Source organism: Melanotaenia boesemani, chromosome 17 (genome assembly GCF_017639745.1).
Source record: "Melanotaenia boesemani isolate fMelBoe1 chromosome 17, fMelBoe1.pri, whole genome shotgun sequence".
Lineage (NCBI taxonomy): Eukaryota > Metazoa > Chordata > Actinopteri > Atheriniformes > Melanotaeniidae > Melanotaenia > Melanotaenia boesemani.
In genome coordinates, this window is record NC_055698.1 from 34,150,583 (window position 1) to 34,173,258 (window position 22,676).

Consider the following 22,676-nt stretch of genomic DNA (forward strand, 5'->3'; position numbering starts at 1 on the left):
ATGAAATTCCGACTGAATTCGACCCACTTCGTCCATATAAATCTAAATAAATAAAGATGTGCAAAATCAAATGTAAGAAAAACGACATGCAAATCAAACTAGAATTTAAAAAGCCTTCCCATAGCAAGCTGCAGAGAAGTTCCTTCACGTGCACGCGATCCCCCACCTCTCTTCTTTCTACAACCACAGCTGCCTGGTCTCTCCACTTCACAACCTGACCCCCACACACCCGCCTCCCCCTCCCCCTCCCATACCGTCCCCCGCCTGAACAGGGCTGAAGCCGGGTACCGCTACGCTATGGTGCGGGATGAGTGAATGACGCCAGCAAACCACACTCACGGTATTCCTGTTGAAATTTAATAAGCGCAGCGAGCTCATCCATGTTATTCCCCATAGATGTCACAGGCCTCAATAGTCCCGTCAGCTGGTCGCGGGTGTAAACAACGCTTCCTCCATAGCTTCTTGCTCACCAGGAGCAACGGCTGAAAGAACTTTCAGAAGCTCTGCACTGCCTCCGGTGGATGTTCTGGCTAACAACCACGCTAACGTAGAGGGAGCAGAGCCTGGAGAAGGAAGTCAGGCCAACTCTTACTGTGATTGGTTGAATCATCAGACTTTACCTCATCCTCTCTAAGGTCCAGCCTCTTTCCTTCCATGCTGTTATTTAATCTAGACTTGATTACAGTAATAGTCTGTCCTCTGGTGTCCATCAGTCCCTTCTGTCCCGGCTGCAGCTGGACCAAAATGGTGCCTGTGAGGGGTTTCCTCCCTCCTTCCTCTGGGGTCTCTTATAGTGCATTCCAGTTGTCCTCAGAACTCAGAAGTGATCTTATTTTTCCGAACGTCGAACTTGAGTGTTTCAGAGGACCCCGAGATTCCAGACTTAAAGATGGTTGAGCCAGTACCGCCTGTAGTCCATCGTTGTCTTTATTAAAGTTCTTTATATCTGGTGTCCCTTAAGTTTCTAGTGTAAACAGCAACGAGTGATCGATAATCATGATGTTACGGCAGGTTTGTTCGTGGACAATTGCATCAGCGTGGTTTATTAATCGTTCACCAGAACTGGCTGCTGTTCTCACAGTGACATTTTTACTCTGGGTTTGGGGCTTCCTACTTTCATACAGCCTTGTAGAAGCTCACTGGCTGCTCAGAGTTTTTCCAGCCTCCCTCTCCTCAGACAGACCTCACCGTCAGCTGAAACGTTTACACCGGCCTACAGAGACGTTTTTATTCTGCTGCTTCCAAGCCAGGCATTCTTTTCTGGTTATGCTGGATTTTATTGTTGGTTTGTTTTAACTCTGCAGCTCGCTGGTTGATGCGTGTTGTTTTTAAATGAGCTTATAAATAAAGTTGGGCCTACTTCCTCCAGATCAGATCAACACAGAGACTGTGGACGTCACCATGGAGATGGGTGGTCCTTCATCTGACTGATGTCTAGTCTGATTTATAACTTTAGTTTCTGGGAAATGCTCTGACAGCAGGGGTGTTTATTCAGAATTTATCAGGAAGAAAAAATCAATAATCAGGAAATATTGGAAGAAAGAAGCTGAGAGGAATGAAATCCTTAAGGAATTCTCCTGGAGATGCAGCTGATGGGGAATGTTGGTTCAGGAGTCTCAGGAGGAGCAGACTCCCACATCCCTGCCTTGTTTCCAGTTCTCCCAGTGGAAACCAGCAGGAAGCTGCAGGTGGAGGAAACAGGAAGTATCGCTTACCGACCAGCAGACCCCCGTTAGAGGCCCCGTTGATGGCAATCCGGCTGGCCGTGGTGTACTGCTCCTGGATCAGGAATTCTGCTGCTCTCTGGAAGTCCTGGAAGCAGTTCTGCTTCTTTCCCAGCGTTCCCGCTGCCAACACACAGTCAGAGATGAAACACACACACATGCTTCAGGAAACAGGTGTGTCTTCCCAGCCAAGGTACCTTTGTGCCAGGTGAGGCCGTATTCTCCGCCCCCCCTGATGTTGGCCACCGCCAGGATTCCTCCCAGGTGTCTCACAAACAGCAGGTAGGCCACGCTGAGGACATGAAGACAGAGAAACAGTCCACTTCCTGTCTGACAGGAAGTCAGCTGTTATCAGGGGGAGGAGCTCCGCTCATCATCAGGAGGTTTTTTTACATTTTCAGTTTTTATGTGGTGTAAGTGTTACAAGAACAAAACAAAGAGAAGATGCAGAGCAGTAGCTGTGCCGTTCGGTCTACAACCGACCTAAATCAGGCTGAACAAAGTATGGATTATACGTTGATGCTCGAAAAGAAGCGGGGAGAAGTAAAACTTCTGTAAAAGCAGCTTTCTTTTGTAAAAGAAAATATTACAATCTCAAAAAACCAAGAGCTGCTTCCTCATTCAGTCATCTCAGAAAACCGCCGTATATGTGTAAAACCACACACACTAACTCGTATTTATACCCTGATATTACCACATGGTTTCAAATACCGATGATGGTAAACAGAAACCACCAGAGTTAGTAACACCCGATCCCACTACCCATACAACATAAATACAATTACACTCCACCGTCTCTGTACTGTGACCAGACTTTCTGTTTATAAAGGGATCTCAGATGCTAAATGCTTGAGTTTGAGACTGGTCCACAACTTAACACCACATCCAGACATAGAAGAACTTCTCCTGGTGGTTCTTACTGTTGGAACTATGAAGTTCCCCAATCCTCTCAAGCTGTGCAGCTGGTCTCTGGGAGAAAAAAGGTGTTTAATATTAACAGGTAACAGGTGATGAAAAGGCTCAACATGAAGAAAATAAAAGGACACGACCAGATATGACACACCCCCCCGACTTCAACAGCTGATGCTCGAGTCAGCCCCCCATCACCACATTTAACACACATACATTATACAAACACAAACATTAAACTTCTGCTGTTATAAAACACAAGTAAATATAAAGACAGAAAAGCAGAAGATCCTGGTTTTATTCGGACCCGCAGACGTGGTTCAGCTTCCTGCCAGTCTTACTTGTAGTAGGGCTGAATAGAGGCCTCAAAGCCACCGTATCCATACAGGAAGACCGGATGGCTCCCGTCTCTCTGCAGATCTTTAGCATGGACCAGGAACATGGGGATCCTGGTTCCATCGTTACTGGGATAGAAAACCTGGAAACACAAGAAACACGTCCATCATGTGATGAACATCATTCAGGATTTTCACACGTCAGCCAGTGGACCAGAGGAAAGACGTGATGCACACACATGTCAGAGCTCAGGCGCCATGTTCAGCGAGGTTTTCAGAACCTCTAGCGATTCTATTTTTAAAAAGCAATGAGCAAAACATCTAGAGACTCATTCTGGTGATATTGGAGAGCGGTGCTGACTCAGGCCCGGCCCCCCGTCCATAAACACTCATCAGCCCTGGTCCTTCACAGCATCAGTCCCAGCTTCCAACACAGGTTCCAGCTCCCAGCTTTCAATACCAGTCCCAGCATCAGTCCCAACTTCCAAAATCAGTCCCAGCACCACTCCTAGCATCAGTCCCAGCTTCCAGCATCAGTCCTAGCACCAGTCCCAGCTCCCAAAACCAGTCCCAGCTACCAGCATCAGTCCCAGCTTTCAACACCAGTCCTAGTCCCAGCATCAGCGCCAGTTCCCAGCATCAGTCCCAGAACAAGATAGACGAGCTGTCCGCACTGAACAACCAGCGGATCTACCGAGAGAGCAGCTTGTTCATCTTTATGGAGACATGGCTGAACTACCTAGTACCGGACACTAACATGGACCTGCTGGGATTCACTGCTGTGAGAGCTGGCAGAGACACTAAGGTGAGCGGGAAAAGCAACGGTGGGGGACTCATGATTTATGTCAACAACCGCTGGTGTAACCCAGGACACATCGCCATAAAGTTGGTCTTATGTTGCCGGGACTTAGAGCTGCTAGCTGTTAGCCTTCGGCCATATTATCTAACGAGGGAGTTCAGTCATGTGATCACCATCTCTGTTTACATCCCTCCGAGAGCGGACGCAGCCACTGCCTGTGAGAAAATCCACTCTGTCACAGCAAGGCTGCAGACACAGCACCATGAGTCTTTTACCATCATCTTCACCATGCAGCCTTGGACTCTACCTTGGCTGTTTTAATCAGGTTGTAGACTGTCCAACTAGAAATAAGAGGACAATTGATCTGCTGTATGTTAATGTACGGGATGCATACAGACCAACTCCCCTCCCCCCCATTAGGGACCATCTACAGCCACTGTATACCCCCCTGGTCCAAAAGCAACCAGTGACAACCTGATCAGTCAGGAGATGGTCCCCGAAGAAGGAAAGTTTCCTGAGAGACTGCTTTAACACCACAATCTGGGATGTGCTGCTGAACCTGCATGGAGAGGACAGAGGGGATGACACACTGTCTGACGGACTACGTGAACTTCTGTGCAGATGTGATCTCCCCCATCAAGCCTGTCTGCTGCTACCCTAATAACAAGCCACGGGTAACACGGGAAGTCCAGACTGTACTCAACAAGAAGAAGGCTGCCTTCAGGAGCAGAGACAGGGAGGCCATGAAAGCAGCACAGCAGGAGGTGAAACACTGTGTGAGGGAAGCCAAGGACAGCTACAGGAAGAAGGTGGAGCAGAAGCTGAGGGACAACAACATGAGGGAGGTCTGGGAAGGGGTGAGGACCATCACTGGTCTTAACACAAAGACCAGTGTAGTGGGGGGGACAAGACTTCTTCAACAGGTTCAACCAGCCCACCCCCGCTCTCACCACCTCCCTCTCTCCAATCCACACACCTCCCACCAGACACCACAACACCCCCTCCTCCACCCCCACATCAACACAATCTTCACCACTTATCACCACAGACCAGGTCAGAGGACAGCTGAGGAAGCTCTGACCCAGGAAAGCTGCAGGCCCAGACAAAGTGTGTCCAAGATCACTGAAGACCTGCGCGGCAGAACTGGAGGAACCACTACGACGGATCTTCAACCTTAGTCTGCAGACTGGGAGAGTGCCCGCCCTCTGGAAGACATCCTGCTTCGTTCCAGTGCCGAAGAAGAACCGACCCGGCGAGCTGAATGACTTCCGACCTGTGGCACTCACTTCTCAGCAAACCTCTGCAGATGTTTTACCGGTTTGTAGTGGCCAGTGTCCTCTTCTACACTGTGGTGTGCTGAAGGGTCAGCTTATCCAAGAAGGACACATCCAGACTGGATAAACTGATCAGGCAGGCTGGCTCTGTGGTCGGCATGAAGCTGGACTCTCTGTTGACAGTGGCAGAGTTGAGGATTATGGACAAATTGCTGGATATTATGGACAACGCCAGCCACCCCCTGCACACGGTCATCAGTAACCAGAGGAGCCTGTTCAGTGAAAGACTGCTCCTTCCCAAGTGTAGGACCACCAGGCTTAAGAACACCTTAACCATCATGCCATCACACTGTACAACTCCTCGTGTGGGGGGAAGAGGACAGAGAGGACAGAGAACAGTAGAGAAGGGGGGTAGCCATTTACATTTACTTGATTTTATATAAGAGGGGTGTGCAGACAGACATTCTTGAGGACTATACTGGAAAAGTTTTGTGGCAAACTTTTTGATATTTTTTAACACTGGACCCTTCTGTGGAAAAGTAATACAACTGATCATGGAATAGATGACAATGTGACATCATTATCATGAAACAGGTAGGAAGTCCCGTTAGCTTTGTTGCTAGCCATAGTGTTTCTTTTACTAACTGTGTTTTTGTGTTTAGGAGTACTATAAAATAAATTATGAGGCTTGATTGCAGAGAATCTAAGCTTTACAATGTAGCATGCCTATAGTGACAAAAGTTTTATCAGAGAAGTTTTAGAGTTTATCGAACAAACTGTTGACCAGGTTGCCAGCGACCAGGTGGGAATGATGAGGGTAAAACATGTAAAATTTTTTCACCCTGACTCTTAAAAGAATCGGAATCGAGAATCATTAGGGAACTGGAATCGAAACACTGAACCGGAATCGTTCAAATGAAGGCTGGGAACGCTGCCCAACCCTACTCCCAGCATCAGTCCCAGCTCCCAACTCCAGATCCGGAGATGTTCCCTCTGCTCCAGGACCAGACTGGAAGCTGCTGCTGGCCGTCCTGCTTACCATCACATATTAATGAAGTTAATGTTATTGAAGTGTGAGGAGGAAAGTCTAGAAAGTCTCACAAACCAAAGGAAGGTGAGAAATTTATCAGAAATCCAACCCAATCAAACTGAGTCCCCTGGACTATTCTGGTGTGACCGCCTTTTTAGTTCAGTCCTGCAGGACCTAAAAGTTCCTGCAGAAACCAACAGGTGGCAGCGTAAGACAGGGACCAGATCCAACCATCATTATCACGATGAAGGATGAGGCCGCCTGCTAATAGAATAGCTCACCTGGTGGATCTGGAAGTCCTCCTGCTTGATGCCTTTCACCTCCACCTCCCTGAAGACCCTGGGCTCCGGGTTCGGCTCACTCAGGTCACAGTGGTAGATGATACCTGGGGAGGAGTAGGAGGAGCAACATGGATCATTGCAGGACGAAGAGGAGCAGGATGAAGAGGAGGAGGAAGTTACCAGGTGTGGTGAAGGAGGTGAACTTGTAGAAGAAGTCTGGGTGCTTCTTCTTGCAGCTGACTCCAGCCACCGTTCCCACACCCAGTGGCAGATCTCGCACCAGATGGCCAGTCTTCAGCTCGTAGACCTGCAGGATGTCCTTCACGTCGTGAACGTAATTGACCAGCAGGTGGTGCTTGTTCACACAGGAGACAAAGCCTGCAGAGGACAGGAAGCAGACGTTCAGCATGAGGATCTTCATCACGAACGGAACTTAGGGAAATATATGTATAATATTAACTACAGGAGGAGAGGAATACCTCCAGAATAAAGCACTGCATGAAAAGGGCCAGAATCCATAAATATCGGTGGGGTGACATTTCCTTAAGTATGTGAAGAATCCAGACCATTTGTGGGAGGTGCATCAGGTGATATACAGACAGAAGTTACTGCAAGAGGACATTTATTGTGTCCAGATACCTGATGTGTCTTATTTCTGTCATAAAATGTTCTGAATTTGACCTGAGGTCATGTCTGGAAATATCTGAGGTCAATAAGCTGAATAGGGCCAGAATCCTCTGAGTCTTTCAAGAATCTGGACTGAGTGTATTTCACGATACATAGATAGAGGAGCTGAGGGTGATGAGGACAGGGCCAATGAGCTGAACATGTTTTTTAACTGGACTCTGCAGTGACGCTCAGCCCCCCTTCTAACTGGTCAGAATCAGGCCTGAAACTCCGCCACACCACCCTCTCTCCCTCCCTCTCCTGCTGCACCTCTGCCTCCGGTGATAGACCTGACGATCCTCCTTCACCTGTCAGCCTCACATGTAATCAGGTGGAGAAACAGCTGACAAGACTCCACTCAGGCAGGCAGCAGGACCGGATGGGGTGAGTCCCCGTGTCCTTAAAGCCGGTGCCTCCAGCTCTGTGGAGTCTTACACCACATCTTCATGATAGTCTGAGTCTATAGGGTCCCAGTGCGGTGGAAGACGTCATGCCTCCTTCCTGTACCAAAGACCCCACGTCCCAGTGGCCCCAAGACTACAGACCCGTGGCACTGACTTCACATGTCATGAAGACCCTTGAGAGACTCATACTGGATCAGCTCCGACCCATGGTTAGACCACATATGGACCCCCTTCAGTTCACGTACCAGCCTCGTCTCGGAGTTGAGGACGCCGTCGTCTACCTGCTCAACCGTGTCTACGCCCACCTGGACCAGCCGGCGAGCACTGTGAGGATCGTGTTTTTGACTTGTCCAGTACATTCAGCACCATCAGGCCGACCCTCCTGGTGAGAAGCTGACAGCGATGCAGGTGGAGGATTCTCTGGTGTCCTGGATTGTGGACTACCTGACCGGACCACAGTATGTGCGCCTGCAGAGCTGTGTGTTGGACATGGTGGTCAGCAACACTGGAGCACCACAAGGGACCGTCCTCTCCCCCTTTCTGTTCCCCCTCCACACATCTGGCTGCAGCTCCTGCAGAGACCTGCTGCCTTCAGAAGGTTCTGATGACTCTGCTGTAGCTGGATGATTCAGGGAGGAGATGAGGTGGAAGATCCAGCTGCTGTGGACTCCTTTGTCACATGGTGATAGCAGAACCATCTGCAGCTTGATGTGACAAAGACTCAGGAACTGATGGTGGATTTCAGGAGATCCAGAACACCAGCGACACCTGTTTCAGTCCAGGTGTGAATGAGGAAGTGGTGAAGGGTTACAGGTACCTTGGAGTGCATGTTGACAGTAAACTGGACTGGGTTAAGAACACCGCTGCACTTTACAAGAAGGGCCAGAGCGTCTCTCTTTGTTGAGGCGGCTAAGGTGGTTTAACATCTGCCAAACGCTGCTCAGGATGTTTTATGAGTGTGTGGTGGCCAGTGCTATCCTCTATGCTGCTGCATGCTGCAGCAGGCTGAGGGTTGCAGACACAAACAAGCCAGTAACGTGGTGGGATGGAACTGGACTCTCTGACGTGGTGGAGAGGAGAACGTTGTCCATAATAAAGACAATACTGAACGATACCTCCCACCCGCTTCACAACCTGCTGATCAGCCACAGGAGGACGTTCAGAGAGACGGATACCACCTCAATGCTCCACCCAACCACAGGAAGTCATTCCTACCTGCAGCCATCCACTGTTATACATTTACACTCTGCTCTACATTTACTTTTTACTATCGTACTGATGATACTGTACATAGTACTCACTGCAGGACTGATCCTGGACCTGTTTATAGAGATATCCTAACTAATCTGTCATTTTTTTAAATGTGATTTTTATCTTTATCTCATCCTTTCTTTATCTGGTATGGAGCAACTGTGCACACAGTTTCCTCTGGGATTAATAAAGTTTTCTGATTCTGATGATTTCTGATGCATGCCCTCAGTAATTGATTTGTACCTGACTTGGTGATATACTTGCTCAAGATACTTTATGAGCACATATATTAATGTCCTCTGTAGTCTACACACTCTGAAGTCCATTTAACGTTCGTGAAAAGGGACAGCCTACCTAGCCAGCGAGAATTTCCCATAGCAGCAACGTAGGACTTGAGTCACTTAAACCTCTGAAATGACTGTTTGCATATCGCAGGATATGTTAGTGAACGTTAACACTTACTGAGTAATAACATAAAAAAAAAAATTAAAAAAAAATCTGTCTGAGACTCTGCCGTTTTCCAGCCGGTACACTCTTCATTAACCTCTTAAAAATCCACAAATATCACATTACAGAATTTTAATACCACCATTTAACAAACATGTTTTTAATGTACTTGGTTTTGTCATGTTTCTACCAAAGTGTAGCTGGAAAAAACAAACAAAAGAGCATACTCTTCTGAGCTTGGTTGCTCATTTGCCACTGTCTTGTGTGCAATGAATTCTGGGAGAAAAGAGGCCGTGAAGGATGCTTCACCAGTAGTAGCCTTTGTTTGAGGCCAACAGAAGTGCGGACTGTAGGCTGGATTCAGAGGCTCCTTAAAATTAGGAGAGTGCTTGGCACCACAATGATGCATGTAGCCGAGAAATGTGACCTTCGAAAGAAACGCTCTGCTCCAAGAACAGTAAAGCGGATCTCCCCCGAAAATTGAGCAAACTTGACGGCAAGTCCTAACTTAGTCAATGTGGAGTTTGATGATATTTTGAGAAGTTGTGGCGCATGTTTTTTCCTTTTAAAGAAGTCACCTGAATAGGAGGCTTGGAACTACAGCATGCAACTTGAGCTTTAAACTCCGCAAAGTGAAAGATGGCTGATGAAGAGGAGCAGACAAGTAAGAAAGATGCTTCAGAACAGGGAAGATCACGTAAGCCAACTGAAAAGGCTTCAGAGGAAAAACTGCAGAGGTGTATTGCATTGAGGAGACGCAAATTAGGAACATTGACAAGCAGAATAAAGGAGCTGGAAAAATTAATGGGAGATGCTAAAAATGTCCAGAATGTGTAAGATTCGATGGAAAATGATTTTGCATTATTGGTAAATGACTTTCATTGTTGCAATAAAGAAGTTATAAATCTTTTGGAAGAAGAGGAAAAGGCATTTGACCAGCACACCTGGTTTGAACCTAAAATGGCAACAATCAGAGACTTTATGAAAACAGCCAAAACGTGGATAGCAAATGAACAGGAATACATGCTACCACAACATGAAAATGTGCATGAAGGAGGGTCTGATGTTATGGATAAGTTGCAAGAATCTGTTAGACCAAGTGACAGCATTTCACAGGCAGGGATCAGAAACGCTGAAAAGGCTAGTTTATGTAGTGCAAAAGAAAGTCGAGCATCAGCTGTGTCACGTGTTTCTTCTACCCGAGCAAGACAGGAGGCAGAGCGTGCAGCCCTGCTGGAGCGTGCAGCAGCATTAACCAGAAAGCAGGAGCTTGAATTCGAAGCGCCTAGAATCCAAGCAGAAAAAGAAAAGTTAGAGCTGAAAACTGTGTTGGCTGAAAGTCAAGCGAGATTAAAGGTGCTTAAGGAGTATGGTAGTTCTAAGGACGTTTACAGTAGTCATGTATCAATGCGAAAACTACCTTTTGGATCTGTAAAGAAGGAAAAGGTTAGCGTGATGACGCCGCTACAAGCTACTGATAACATGCACGTTAAACCTCCAATGCAGCACCACCAAACATCACCGCCTTCTCATCCAGTTCCACGTTATCAGCCTAACACTCAAATGGACAAAGGTGATGACATAGTTGCAGTCTTGCAAAAACAGAATGAAATCACAGACCTACTAGTAAAACAACAGCAGCTGTCTCAGCTGCCGATGAAGGACATTCCTGTGTTCAGAGGTGATGCTCTACAGTACAAAGGCTTTATACGAACTTTCGAGCATGCAATAGATCAGAGGACTGACAATGATCAGTGTGACGGTTTTGCTCAGGTGTATCACAAACCAAATTTTATTCATTTATTTTTCCGGGGTGCCAGCCAGGTCTTTCTCCTGACATTTATAATTTACCTGAGACCTAATAACCACTCCACAAAGGATGTTCATAAATAGTTCATACAAACACCCCGTTGGCAAAGATAAAGAAACATACCCAACACCAGTTCATAATGACACCATACATTTATACATATAGCAACCAAGCAAACAACAAAAAAAATAATACCATGGCAACCGTTCAGCTCAAAATAGTTTCATCAAAAAATGAAACGCCCCCAAAAAAACAAAACAAAAAAACAAAAAAAAAAAGAATAAATAATAGTTCAGTTCAGTTCAAGCCATCAAAAATCAGAAAAACAAAAAAGAGGGGGAAAACTATCACTTCAATCCGGCCTCTGAATAAATCTGTTCCACCTTGTAAGTCCTAGTTCAATCCAGTTCCAAACCAATTCAACGAAAAGCACCGTAAACTCCACTCCGGGTTTTCCAATTAATCCCGCGGCGGGGCACCAAAACAAGGAAATGACGGATGTCCGAGGGTAATTTCTCCTCGGCAACACCTAAGCAAGCAGAAAGGGAAAGGATAATACCAGACTGGGACTCACGACACCGGTCTTCCACTCCAGTATCCAGGAAGAATAAAGATTAACTCCATCCGGCGAGTCTGTTGTCCGTCGTGCTGCCCAAGAGTAAGTCTCTAACCGCTTCCTCGTGCTGAACTCGTCTGCCCTCGATCACACCTGTTACCGCTCTCTCTCTCTCTCTTCTCTCTCACTCTCCGACTGTCCGACTCCTCCCCTTCAGGTAAATGCTGTCCCATTTTTATAACTTTCTGGTCCAGCTTCTCAAGGCTAAAAGAAAATTCTACTGGCTGATTTCAGGCAGGGTGGAGCAGTGAAGCAGGTGAGTTTAATCAGAGACACACATATGACATGGCAGACAATCAGGCTGTCACACTCCTCCCCCCTTGAAAGAATTTGCTATATACTGCAAAACCTGAATCAATTAGACGCACAGCGAAGGGTCAGAAAAACCTCGGAAATCTTCTTCATCACTGTCCTCAAATATTTTTAAGAGTTGACTACGTTGTGCCCTATCCACTTCAGCTGCAGTAGGATAACAGGGCTTCAGTTGTGTCACATGAACTATCTGCAGGTCTTCACCAGTATTTTCCAAAACAACCTGGTAGTTGATTGGACCTACTTTCTGAGTGACCCTGAATGGACCCTTCCAACGGGGGGCAAGCTTGGCTGAATAGGACATGTCTGCTTTTGAAGTAGGGTGAGAACGGAGCCAAACATGATCATTCACTTCAAAATCTGTATCCCTCCGTCTTTTGTCGTAATACTGTTTTTGTCTTTTACGTGCTCTTTCCAAGTTCTTGTTAACAATCTGTTTGAGTTCTGTTAACTGTACGGTCGTAGGATAGGCAGGTGAATCTGGGTCGCATAAGAGTGGGGAGAACTCATTGTCCATGGGTCCACTTAGTGGTTGCCCCAGATTTAGTTCTGCAGGGGTAACGCCTGTGGTTTCGTGCACAGCAGAATTCACGTATGATGCAATCATAGCCTTGAGGTTGCGGTTTACTCATTCAGTGAGGTTGGTTTGCGGGTGATATGGGGAGGTCCTTTTCCGTCTGAGATTCCATCGACTACAGACTTCCTCAAACACAGATGACACAAACTGGGGACCCTGGTCTGAAAGGATGTATGCCGATGTACCCCATCGGGTGAAGATTTCACGAGTGAACGTATGGGATACAGTTTCAGCGGTGGCCTTTCGTAGAGGAAATAACTCTGTCCAACGAGTATAATAATCGACAAAGACTAGCAGATACAAGTTTCCGTTGCTGCTACGTGGAAATGGTCCCATGAGGTCAACTCCCAGCATCTCCCAAGGCCTGCTGACAAAAGTTTGTTGAAGCTTCCCTGGTGGTTTCCGGGTTTCTGGTTTATACTGCCTGCAAACCGGGCAACATCGCACATAATCCCTCATGCTTAGACTCATTCTGGGCCAATACATAAGAGCCTGTAATCGTTTATATGTTTTGTAACGCCCTAGGTGTCCAGATAAGGGGTTGTCATGGTAATGGTGAAGTACCTGCTGCCGGAGGGAAGATGGGATGAAGACTTGATACAGAGTTTTGTGAGGTAACTGGAGAATTCTGTACACCTTGTCCTCCACCACCGTAAATCCGATTGTGGGACTTTCAGCAACTTCCCCTGTTTCCATGATTTTTTCATACAGGCTTTGGACCTCAGGATCCTCCTGTTGAGCTTTCCAAATGTCCTCGTCTGTGATCTGCAGGTTTCTAGAAGTATCGGTTGCAGAGCGCAACACAACGGCACAAGTTAGAAGTTGGTGATCTGGTACTGGTGCTCTTGATAGGGCATCTGGAACAGTGTTGTAATGTCCTTGGCGATACTCCACGGTAAATGTAAATTCTTGGAGACGAAGGGCCCACCGGATTAATCTTGTGCTTGGTTTCTGGGTTTTGAACACCCAAATAAGGAAAGAATGATCAGTAACAACAGTGAAGTGCCTCCCCTCCAGGTAATACCGCCATTTCTCTAGGGCCCAAACAACGGCAAGACACTCTTACTTTGTAGTGGAGTAATTCCTTTCAGCTTGATTTAGTGTACGGCTGGCAAAGGCCAGAACCTGTTCTGTCCCCAGACCGGTGGACTGTGCCAGTACAGCTCCCAGACCGACATCACTCGCATCCGTGTACACAATGAATGGGAGACTGAATTCAGGATGGCCAAGTACGGGTGGAGAAACCAAATGTTGTTTGAGGGCCTCAAAGGCTGCCTGACACTGTGGGGTCCAGATGAATCTCGCTCCCTTGCGCTTCAGGACATTGAGTGGTTCAGTGAGCTGAGAAAATCGGGGCACAAAACGATGGTACCATCCAGCCATTCCCAAAAATCGTTGTAGTTCTTTTATATTTTGAGGAACAGGGCATTCCTGAACAGCCTTAGTTTTTTCTGCATTGACTTCCACCCCAGCTGAAGAGACGATGTGACCCAAGAAGTTCAGTGATGTACGAAAGAATTGGCTCTTTTTCATGTTCACGGTGAGGTTTGCGGCTCGCAACTTGTCAAATACGGCTTGTATGTCCTGCATGTGCTGTTCCTGGGTGTTTGAATAAATGATGATGTCATCCAGGTAGACTAGACATACTGTTCCTCTCAGGTCACCCAAAACCAGCTCCATCAGCAGCTGGAAAGTGGCCAGGGCGTTTTTAAATCCAAAAGGCATCACTTTAAATTGGTATAAGCCAAGTGGGCAGACAAAAGCAGTTTTTTCATGGCTTTCCTCATCCATTTGGCCCTGCCAATAACCACTGTTAAGGTCCAAGGTTGTGAATATGGCAGCTCCAGCCAGAGATTCCAGGATTTCCTGGATGTTGGGTAAGGAATAAGCATCTGTATGGGTGACTGCATTTAGTTTCCTGTAATCCACACAGAATCGTGGTTTAGGATCCTGTTTTTTCGGCACTAGGACCACCGGGGCGGCATATGGAGAAGTAGACGGCTCTATAAGATCCTTTTCCAACATTTCCTGTACATGTTCCTTAATTACCCCAAGTTTGGCTGGAGATGTCCGGTAAGGTTTTTGATTTATAGGCACATTGTGTGAGAGGAAGATTTTATGTGTGAGAACACCTGTACAGCCCAAAGTGTTGGTGCAAACGTCTGTGTTGTTTCTCAATTGACAAAGTAATTGTTTTTTTCCAAAGTCATCCAGATGAGCACTATGAGTGGCAGCTACCAGGGGATCATGGCATGGGGTGAGAGGAAGTAAATCTGCTGGAGCGACAGAAGAAAAAAAAAGCAAGATGTGGAAGTGATCCAACATTGGGCATTAAAGCAGATGCTCCCAAGAACTGATACTGGTGTTCCTTTTTCGTTTTAAACCAATAACTGTTCTCAGAGACATCAAACTGTAATCTGGAAAAGAAAATGAAGTCAAGTCCTGCCACTGCAGGAAAAGCTAGGCTCAGTGCTGGCAGGATCACACAGGGTATTGTCACAGTCACAGACTGTAAGGTAAGAGTCAGTTCAGTCCATCCTAAAGGCTGTCGTCCTTCACCATCTGCTAAATACAGAGGTCCTCTGGTCCAGGGCTTCAGCACATCCAGGTGGCCTTTTACTCCTGACCAAATATTTTCATTTAACAGAGTATATGATGAGCCTGTATCCAGGATTGCAGTACCTTTCCATGGCCCAATGTTCAGTGGAATCACCAACTGGCAGGGCAGGTGACAGTCAACAAGGGACGGTAAAGAGTTTGTTGAAGGAAGTCCTCCTAGGTGACCTGAGGGTGTGAGAGAGCTAAATGTAGCTGGACCTTCAGGGAGCTGGGACTTTCTAGCAGCTTGCTGGGAGGATGAATTTGAAGAGGGAGTACGGTTTTTATCGGCCTTCCACTGTGGACATGAAGCAGGCGCATGGCTACCTTTACAGCGCCAGCAGTACACTGCAGAAGGTCGAGTGAAGGTAGATTGGCTTGGCTGGTTTGGGGTGTCTCCGTTTGATTGGTCAGCAGATTCAGAGGTAACCACCTTCTGAGATTTTTTCCACACATTTTTCCTCTGCTCATATCGCAGCTGGTTCTGTCTGTCTTTCTCCATTTGTTGACCCAGGCGAACAAGTTCATCTACAGTGGTAACCCTGCTCCTCAGCTGACTGGCCAGTTGAGGGTTAATGTTCTTTAAAATCAGTTTTATAGTCTCTTCTTCAGTGATGTCTGGCTTCCAACGTTTACAAAGAGATTGATACATGTAGGTAAAGTCTCTGATGCTTTCATTCTCTTCCTGGACTCTGTTGCGCACCCGCTCAGCCAATTCATCCTCGTAGTCTTCAGAGAGAAAAGCAGCCCGAAAATGCTGGTGGAATTCACTCCAGGATTGGATTTTATGACGTGCTACGTCCCACCAGTCTCTGGACGTACCATGGAGCACATTACGAAGAGTGGCGATGAGCTCCTCATCAGTGAGGGGGTCGAGAGCCAGGAAGTCCTCACACCGCTCAAGGTACTGTATTGGATCGGGCTTCTCGGCACCTGTTATCCTGCCTGCTAAACTCTTGCTGAAAGAACTCTGCAAAGAACAATATGGATGGGATGAAAAGATTGGTGAGAAACATGCAGCAGATTGAAGAAAATGGATCGAGGATGTTACTCACCTCTCCAAGTTCAAGATAAACAGATGTTTGAAAACTTTGGATTTTGGATCTACTGTTGCAGCACAGCTGCACCATTTCTCTGATGCATCAGAGTATGCATATGGCGTTGTGTCTTATCTGCTATTGGAGAACAAAGATGGAAAGAAGCAGTGTGTGTTCCTTATGGGGAAGGCAAGAATGGCTCCGCTTAAGTTGGTCACCATCCCTCGTTTGGAACTGACCTCGGCAGTCATAGCAGCCAAAGTAGACAAGATGCTGCAGCAAGAGCTTCAAATCCCATTGCAACAGTCTATCTTCTGGACAGATAGCACTACAGTGCTCAAATACATTAACAGTAAAACCACTCGTTTCAAAACCTTTGTTGCTAACCGAGTTGAAATGATAAGAGAAGCAACCAAGCCGTCGCAATGGAAAAAAAGAGAACCCTGCAGATCAAGCCACCAGAGGCTTAAAAGCTAAGAACTTGGAACAAGCTGGAACGTGGTTCAAAGGGCCGAACTTCATAATCAGAAGTGAAACGGACTGGCCAGAACAACTTGAACAAAGAAATGAAAGTCTCTTAAATGATCCAGAAATCAAGAACAAAACAGCAGTACACACAACTAAAGTCAAAGAAGAAAACGAACCAATGAATGAACTGATAAACTACTACTCAGATTGGCAAAGACTGAAAAGAGCAGTGGCCTGGATCTTAAAGGTAAAGGAGACTCTTTGGAAACTGAAAGAGGAAAGAAAAAGGATAGTAGGCGCAACCAGTCAAACTGAAAAAGGACCAGAGTGGCAAAAGACAAATTTGAGACAACAAATACAGGAATACAGAAAAACTATTGGGAACAAAAAAACTTACCTTGGAAGATCTAGTAGCTGCAGTGCTGGAGATAGTACAGTTCAGCCAAAGACAACACTTTGGAGAAGAGATTGAGATCTTGCAGAAGGACAAGCAGCTCAGTCCCCGCAATCGGCTGTCTAGACTAGATCCAATTCTTCAGGATGGCACCCTGAGAGTTCGTGGAAGACTACACAAGTCTGCAATGCCCGAAGATGCTAAGCATCCAGCGATTCTGTCAAAGAACAGCAAGGTATCCACACTGATTCTGAGAGACATACATCAAAAAGCAGGCCACTGTGGGCGCAGTTATGTTTTGGCGCTGGATACCACAGGCCAACGCAGCAATCCGAAGGATAATCAACAAATGTACTACATGCCGCAGGATAAGTGGAAAGATTGGGGAGCAAAGGATGGCAGATCTACCAGAGGATCGTCTCCTGCCAGATAAACGTACTTTCTCGAACACTGGTGTTGATTTCTTCGGGCCATTTGAGGTTAAAAGGGGCCGGGCTACGGTTAAAAGATATGCTGTGATCTTCACTTGCCTCACCCTGAGAGCCGTACACATTCACTTCAGTACCTCCAAGGATCCTTCTGACCACACACGAACCTCGCTGAGAACTGGTCTGGTGACTTTCACCGGTGGTCTGCTGGCGTTAGCATGACAGTGATGTGGTCAGAGGCGCCGAGCTGTGGAAGGGGAAGGGCCTCGTAAGCTCCTCTCTGGGTGGTGTAAACCTGGTCCAGTGTGTCGTTTCTACATGTTGCAAAATCTGTGTTTGTGTACTTTTGGAAACACACTCTTTGGGTGTGCGTGGTTGAAATCCCCAGCCAAGATGAGAAAGGCATCAGGGTGGGCTGTCTGCTGCTCCCTGATGTGTTGATGCAGTTCCTTCAATGCTTCACTGCTGTTGTTTCCACTGGAGCTCGGAGGAACGTAAACAGCAGCGAGCCGTATGGCGGTAAAAGTCGGAATTTAATGACCATAAACTCCACTGAACGTGAGCCGTGTTTGCAGACCACAGCAAGCATCACGACACCAGGCATTGCTGATGTAAACACAGAGTCCCCCACCATCCATCTTCCCTTCCACCCCAAGAGCTCTGTGTGCCCAATAGCACATGTTGGTAGCGAGCCAAGTTTCCATGACCACATGAACACAGCACTCGCTCACCGCTATCGGAGTTGCTAACCGCTAGCCTAGCTTATTTCTGCTTCCTCTCACGTCTCTTGTGTCGCCTCCACTGTGGGCGAAGTGCAGGACTGGGGGTCAGTGATGGAGCGGGCCTCCAGACCAGCTCGTGGTCTGGGCTGGGGGTTGGTGATTGAGCGGGCCTCTGGACGAGACTGCGGTCTGGACTGGGGGTCGGTGATTGAGCGAGCCTCCAGACCAGCTCGTGGTCTGGGCTGGGGGTTGGTGATTGAGCGGGCCTCCGGATGAGACCGCGGCCTGGGCTGGGGGTCAGTGATGGAGCAGGCCTCTGGACCAGATCGTGGTCTGGGCTGTGGGTTGGTGATTGAGCAGGCCTCCAGACCAGACCGCGGTGTGGGCTGGGGGTTGGTGATTGAGCGGGCCTCCGGACCAGACCACGGTCTGGGCTGGGGGTCGGTGATTGAGTGGGCCTTTGAACCAGACCACGGTCTCGTAGCTCTTCTACTTGAGTGGAGTTTAACTTGTAAGAAGTGGTCCTGTCCACATTGAGTAGAAACTCACGACTGTGTGCGCTTGAAGAAGAGCAGATGTGATGAAGACTTACATGATGAAAAACAGAAAACAGTCTGGCTCAGAGAGAGAGAAGCTGCAGTGTGTGAACGGTGGTTTAGCAGGAGAACTCATTCAGACTGTGGGCCAGGTCGGGCCAGAGGGGGGGCCTGGTGGTTTCTTCCAGTCCTTTAGGACCGAGGTGGCGTTGTTGGTGGAGAATTCTTGTTTAATTCTCTCACCATGGAGTGATTTTACATCTGTTTATGTCGGTTAGCAGTGACTCTCGTCTGTTTAATCTCCATCTCAATTAGACCTTCTGAGGAGTATTTCATCCTATTATCTTTCGACAATTTGTGACCTCGGCTGCAGCAGCAGCTTCATGATCAGCAAACACAACGGAGATAAAGCAGGAGCTCTACCGTTTCCGCCGTGGTGCAGTGAACACGCTGGATCAGAGAACAGTGGACTTCTGCAGCAACTGTTCCAGCCCATGTGCTTCTGGAGGAGCATGGGTTGTTTGGGCTTCATGTGAGCAGAAGATGGCTGCGCTTGCATCGTGTCAGCTAGATCAACACTTTGTCCTGCAGAGGTTCCCTCAAAATGGCGAATCAATCCCACAGTTCTGTGCGTGGTGACGTTGGGGCACAGCCTCTATTAAAGATGTGGAACTACACACGTGGACAGAATTATTGGCTCCCTTCGGTTAATGAAAGAAAAACTCACAAAGGCCACAGAAATAACTTGAATCTGACAAAAGTAATAATAAATAAAAAATCCATTTAATTTAACCAATGAAAGTCAGACATTGCTTTTCAACCATGTTTCAACAGAATTATTTAAAAAAAATAAACTCATGAAACAGGCCTGGACTAAAATGATGGTTCCCCTAGAAAAGACTGAAAATAATGTGACCAAAAGGACGTGTTAATCCAAGGTGTGTCCACTAATTAGCATCACAGGCGTCTACAAGCTTGTAACCAGTCAGTGGGTCTATATATAGGCTACAGGTAGTCATTGTGCTGTTTGGTGACATGGTGTGTACCACACAACATGGACCAGAGGAAGCAAAGGAAAGAGTTGTCTCAGGAGATTAGAAAGAAAATTATAGACCAGCATGTTAAAGGTAAAGGCTATAAGACCATCTCCAAGCAGCTTGATGTTCCTGTGGCTACAGCTGCTCATATTATTCAGAAATGTAAGATCCATGGGACTGTAGCCAACCTCCCTGGACGTGGCCGCAGGAGGAAAACTGATGACAAACCAAAGAGACGGATAATACGAACGGTAACAAAAGAGCCCAGAAAAACTTCTAAAGAGATTAAAGGTGAACTTCAAGCTGAAGGAACATCAGTGTCAGATCACAGCATCCGTCCTTGTTTGAGCCAAAGTGGACTTAATGGGAGACGACCAAGGAGGAACCATTGTTAAAAACAAACCATAAAAAAGACAAACTACATGCTGACAAGCCACAAAGCTTCTGGGAGAATGTCCTATGGACAGATGAGACACAAATGGAACTTTTTACCAAGACACATCATCTCTATGTTTCCAGACGGAGAAATGAAGCATATGAAGAAAAGAACACCGTCCCTACTGTGGAACATGGAGGAGGTTCTGTTATGTTCTGCAGGTACAATGAAATCTCAAGACTATCAAGGATTCTAGAGAGAAATGTGCTGCCAGTGTCAGAAAGCTTGGTCTCAGTCGCAGGTCATGGGTCTTACAACAGGACAAAGACCCAAAACACAGCTAAAAACACCAAGAATGGCTAAGAGGAAAACATGGACTATTCTAAAGTGGCTTCTATGAGCCCTGACCTAAATCCTACTGAGCATCTTTGGAAGGAGCTGAAACATGGCGTCTGGAAAAGGCTCCCTTCAAACCTGAGACAACTGGAGCAGTTTGCTTATGAGGAGTGGATCAAAATACCTGCTGAGAGGTGCAGACGTCTCACCGACAGTTACAGGAATCATTGGATTGTGGTTTCCTCAAAAGGTTTTACAACTAAATATTAACTTAAGGGAACCATCATTTTAGTCCAGGCCTGTTTCATGAGTTTATTTTTTTAAATAATTCTGTTGAAACATGTTTGAAAAGCAACATCTGACTTTCATTGGTTAAATTTCATAGAATTTTTATTTATTATTACTTTTGTCAGATTCAAGTTATTTCTGTGACCGTTGTGAGTTTTTCTTTCATTAACCAAAGGGGACCAACAAGTTTGTCCAAGTGTTTAAATTGGCGTTTCCACCATGTCTGAAGTGTTTATTTATAAATGGTGAAAAGTCTGGTTTGATACTGTGACGTTTTTTTTCTTTAAAAAGGAGAAATAAACGGAAATTCATCATTTCTAGACTGGAGGAATAAAAAATGTCCATGTGAATAACTAGACACATAATTCCATCTGGAGCATGATGTCACACACCGTCTCCGTGGTGATCTCCAGCCTGTCCGGCCACGCATTCATGTACGTTCATGTGAAGGAAGGAAGGTGGAGGAAGGGGAAGAGGTGGAGGGAGGTGGAGGAAGGGAAAAAGGTGGAGGAAGGGGACGAGGTGGAGGGAGGTGGAGGAAGGGAAAGAGGTGGAGGAACGTGGAAGAAGGGGAAGAGGTGGAGGAAGGAAAAGAGGTGGAGGAGGTGGAGGAAGGGACAGAGGTGGAGGAAGGGAAAGAGGTGGAGGGAGGTGGAGGAAGGGACAGAGGTGGAGGAAGGGAAAAAGGCGGAGGAAGGGAAAGAGGTGGAGGGAGGTGGAGGAAGGGAAAGATGTGGCGGAAGGTGGAGGAAGGGACAGAGGTGGAGGAAGGGGAAGAGGTGGAGGAAGGTGGAGGAAGGGACCGAGGTGGAGGGAGGTGGAGGAAGGGGCCGAGGTGGAGGAAGGGAAAGAGGTGGAGGGAGGTGGAGGAAGGGAAAGAGGTGGAGGAAGGTGGAAGAAGGGGAAGAGGTGGAGGAAGGTGGACGAAGGGAAAGATGTGGAGGGAGGTGGACGAAGGGAAAGATGTGGAGGAAGGGGAAGAGGTGGAGGAAGGTGGAGGAAGGGACCGAGGTGGAGGGAGGTGGAGGAAGGGACCGAGGTGGAGGAAGGGACAGAGGTGGAGGAAGGGGAAGAGGTGGAGGAAGGTGGAGGAAGGGACCGAGGTGGAGGGAGGTGGAGGAAGGGACCGAGGTGGAGGAAGGGAAAGAGGTGGAGGGAGGTGGAAGAAGGGGAAGAGGTGGAGGAAGGTGGAGGAAGGAAAAGAGGTGGAGGGAGGTGGAGTAAGGGGAATAGGTGGAGGGAGGTGGAAGAAGGGGAAGAGGTGGAGGAAGGTGGAGGAAGGAAAAGAGGTGGAGGGAGGTGGAGTAAGGGGAATAGGGGGAGGGAGGTGGAAGAAGGGGAAGAGGTGGAGGAAGGTGGAGGAAGGAAAAGAGGTGGAGGGAGGTGGAGGAAGGGGAATAGGTGGAGGAAGGTGGAGGAAGGGGAAGAGGTGGAGGAAGGTGGAGGAAGGAAAAGAGGTGGAGGGAGGTGGAGTAAGGGGAATAGGTGGAGGGAGGTGGAAGAAGGGGAAGAGGTGGAGGAAGGTGGAGGAAGGAAAAGAGGTGGAGGGAGGTGGAGTAAGGGGAATAGGTGGAGGAAGGTGGAGAGGTGGAGGCCTGACCGGGGGAGTTACGGTGCTGTTTCTGCTGTGTGTATAAAACCAGCTTAGCTTGACAGAAACTTCCCTCCACTTTATTTCCTCTAGTTCGTCATGAAAGACGACATTTTTCTAGACAAAAAGGAAAAATGAACTTTAGCATTTTTGTTGATTGCTTTGTTTCCTGGTGTTGCACAGCTCTTTAAAGGCTGAATAATTAGGATTTTTTCCTTAAATAATTTTAAAATTTCTCATTTGCTGTGAGGGATAAAAGGAAGCTTCCCTATAAACAATCTGTCTCCTACATCAACAACGTCTTTGTCAAGTTTTTCTCCTTCAAAATAAGAGTTCTGTGCTTGAATAACTTGGGTGCACCATGTTGCTCTTTCCAACTTCCTGATTGCTTAACCATGCGACTCCACACGGTTGCCTAATAACAACAAGG

General features: G+C 47.2%; 1 protein-coding gene and 1 long non-coding RNA gene across 3 annotated transcripts in view; both read right to left on the bottom strand.

Annotated features, from left to right (window-relative positions):
* LOC121656516 (prolyl endopeptidase-like) overlaps positions 1–22,676 on the bottom strand; it is a 40,470-nt gene that overhangs the window by 9,871 nt on the left and 7,923 nt on the right. The window contains exons 9-14 of one of the 2 annotated variants that reach the window (XM_042011549.1): positions 6,533–6,730; positions 6,353–6,456; positions 2,975–3,111; positions 2,645–2,693; positions 1,922–2,054; positions 1,716–1,847 (exon numbers count right to left, since the gene is read on the bottom strand). In XM_042011549.1, the coding sequence (XP_041867483.1) occupies positions 1,716–1,847; positions 1,922–2,054; positions 2,645–2,693; positions 2,975–3,111; positions 6,353–6,456; positions 6,533–6,730 (753 nt within the window). The remainder of the gene's footprint in view (positions 1–1,715; positions 1,848–1,921; positions 2,055–2,644; positions 2,694–2,974; positions 3,112–6,352; positions 6,457–6,532; positions 6,731–22,676) is intronic. The other variant, XM_042011550.1, reaches the window with a different exon arrangement.
* LOC121656530 lies at positions 7,509–13,494 on the bottom strand. The gene is made up of 3 exons (XR_006013416.1): positions 13,483–13,494; positions 8,934–8,936; positions 7,509–8,559 (listed from the first exon to the last, which is right to left on the bottom strand). It is a non-coding gene; the product is annotated as an uncharacterized LOC121656530 (long non-coding RNA).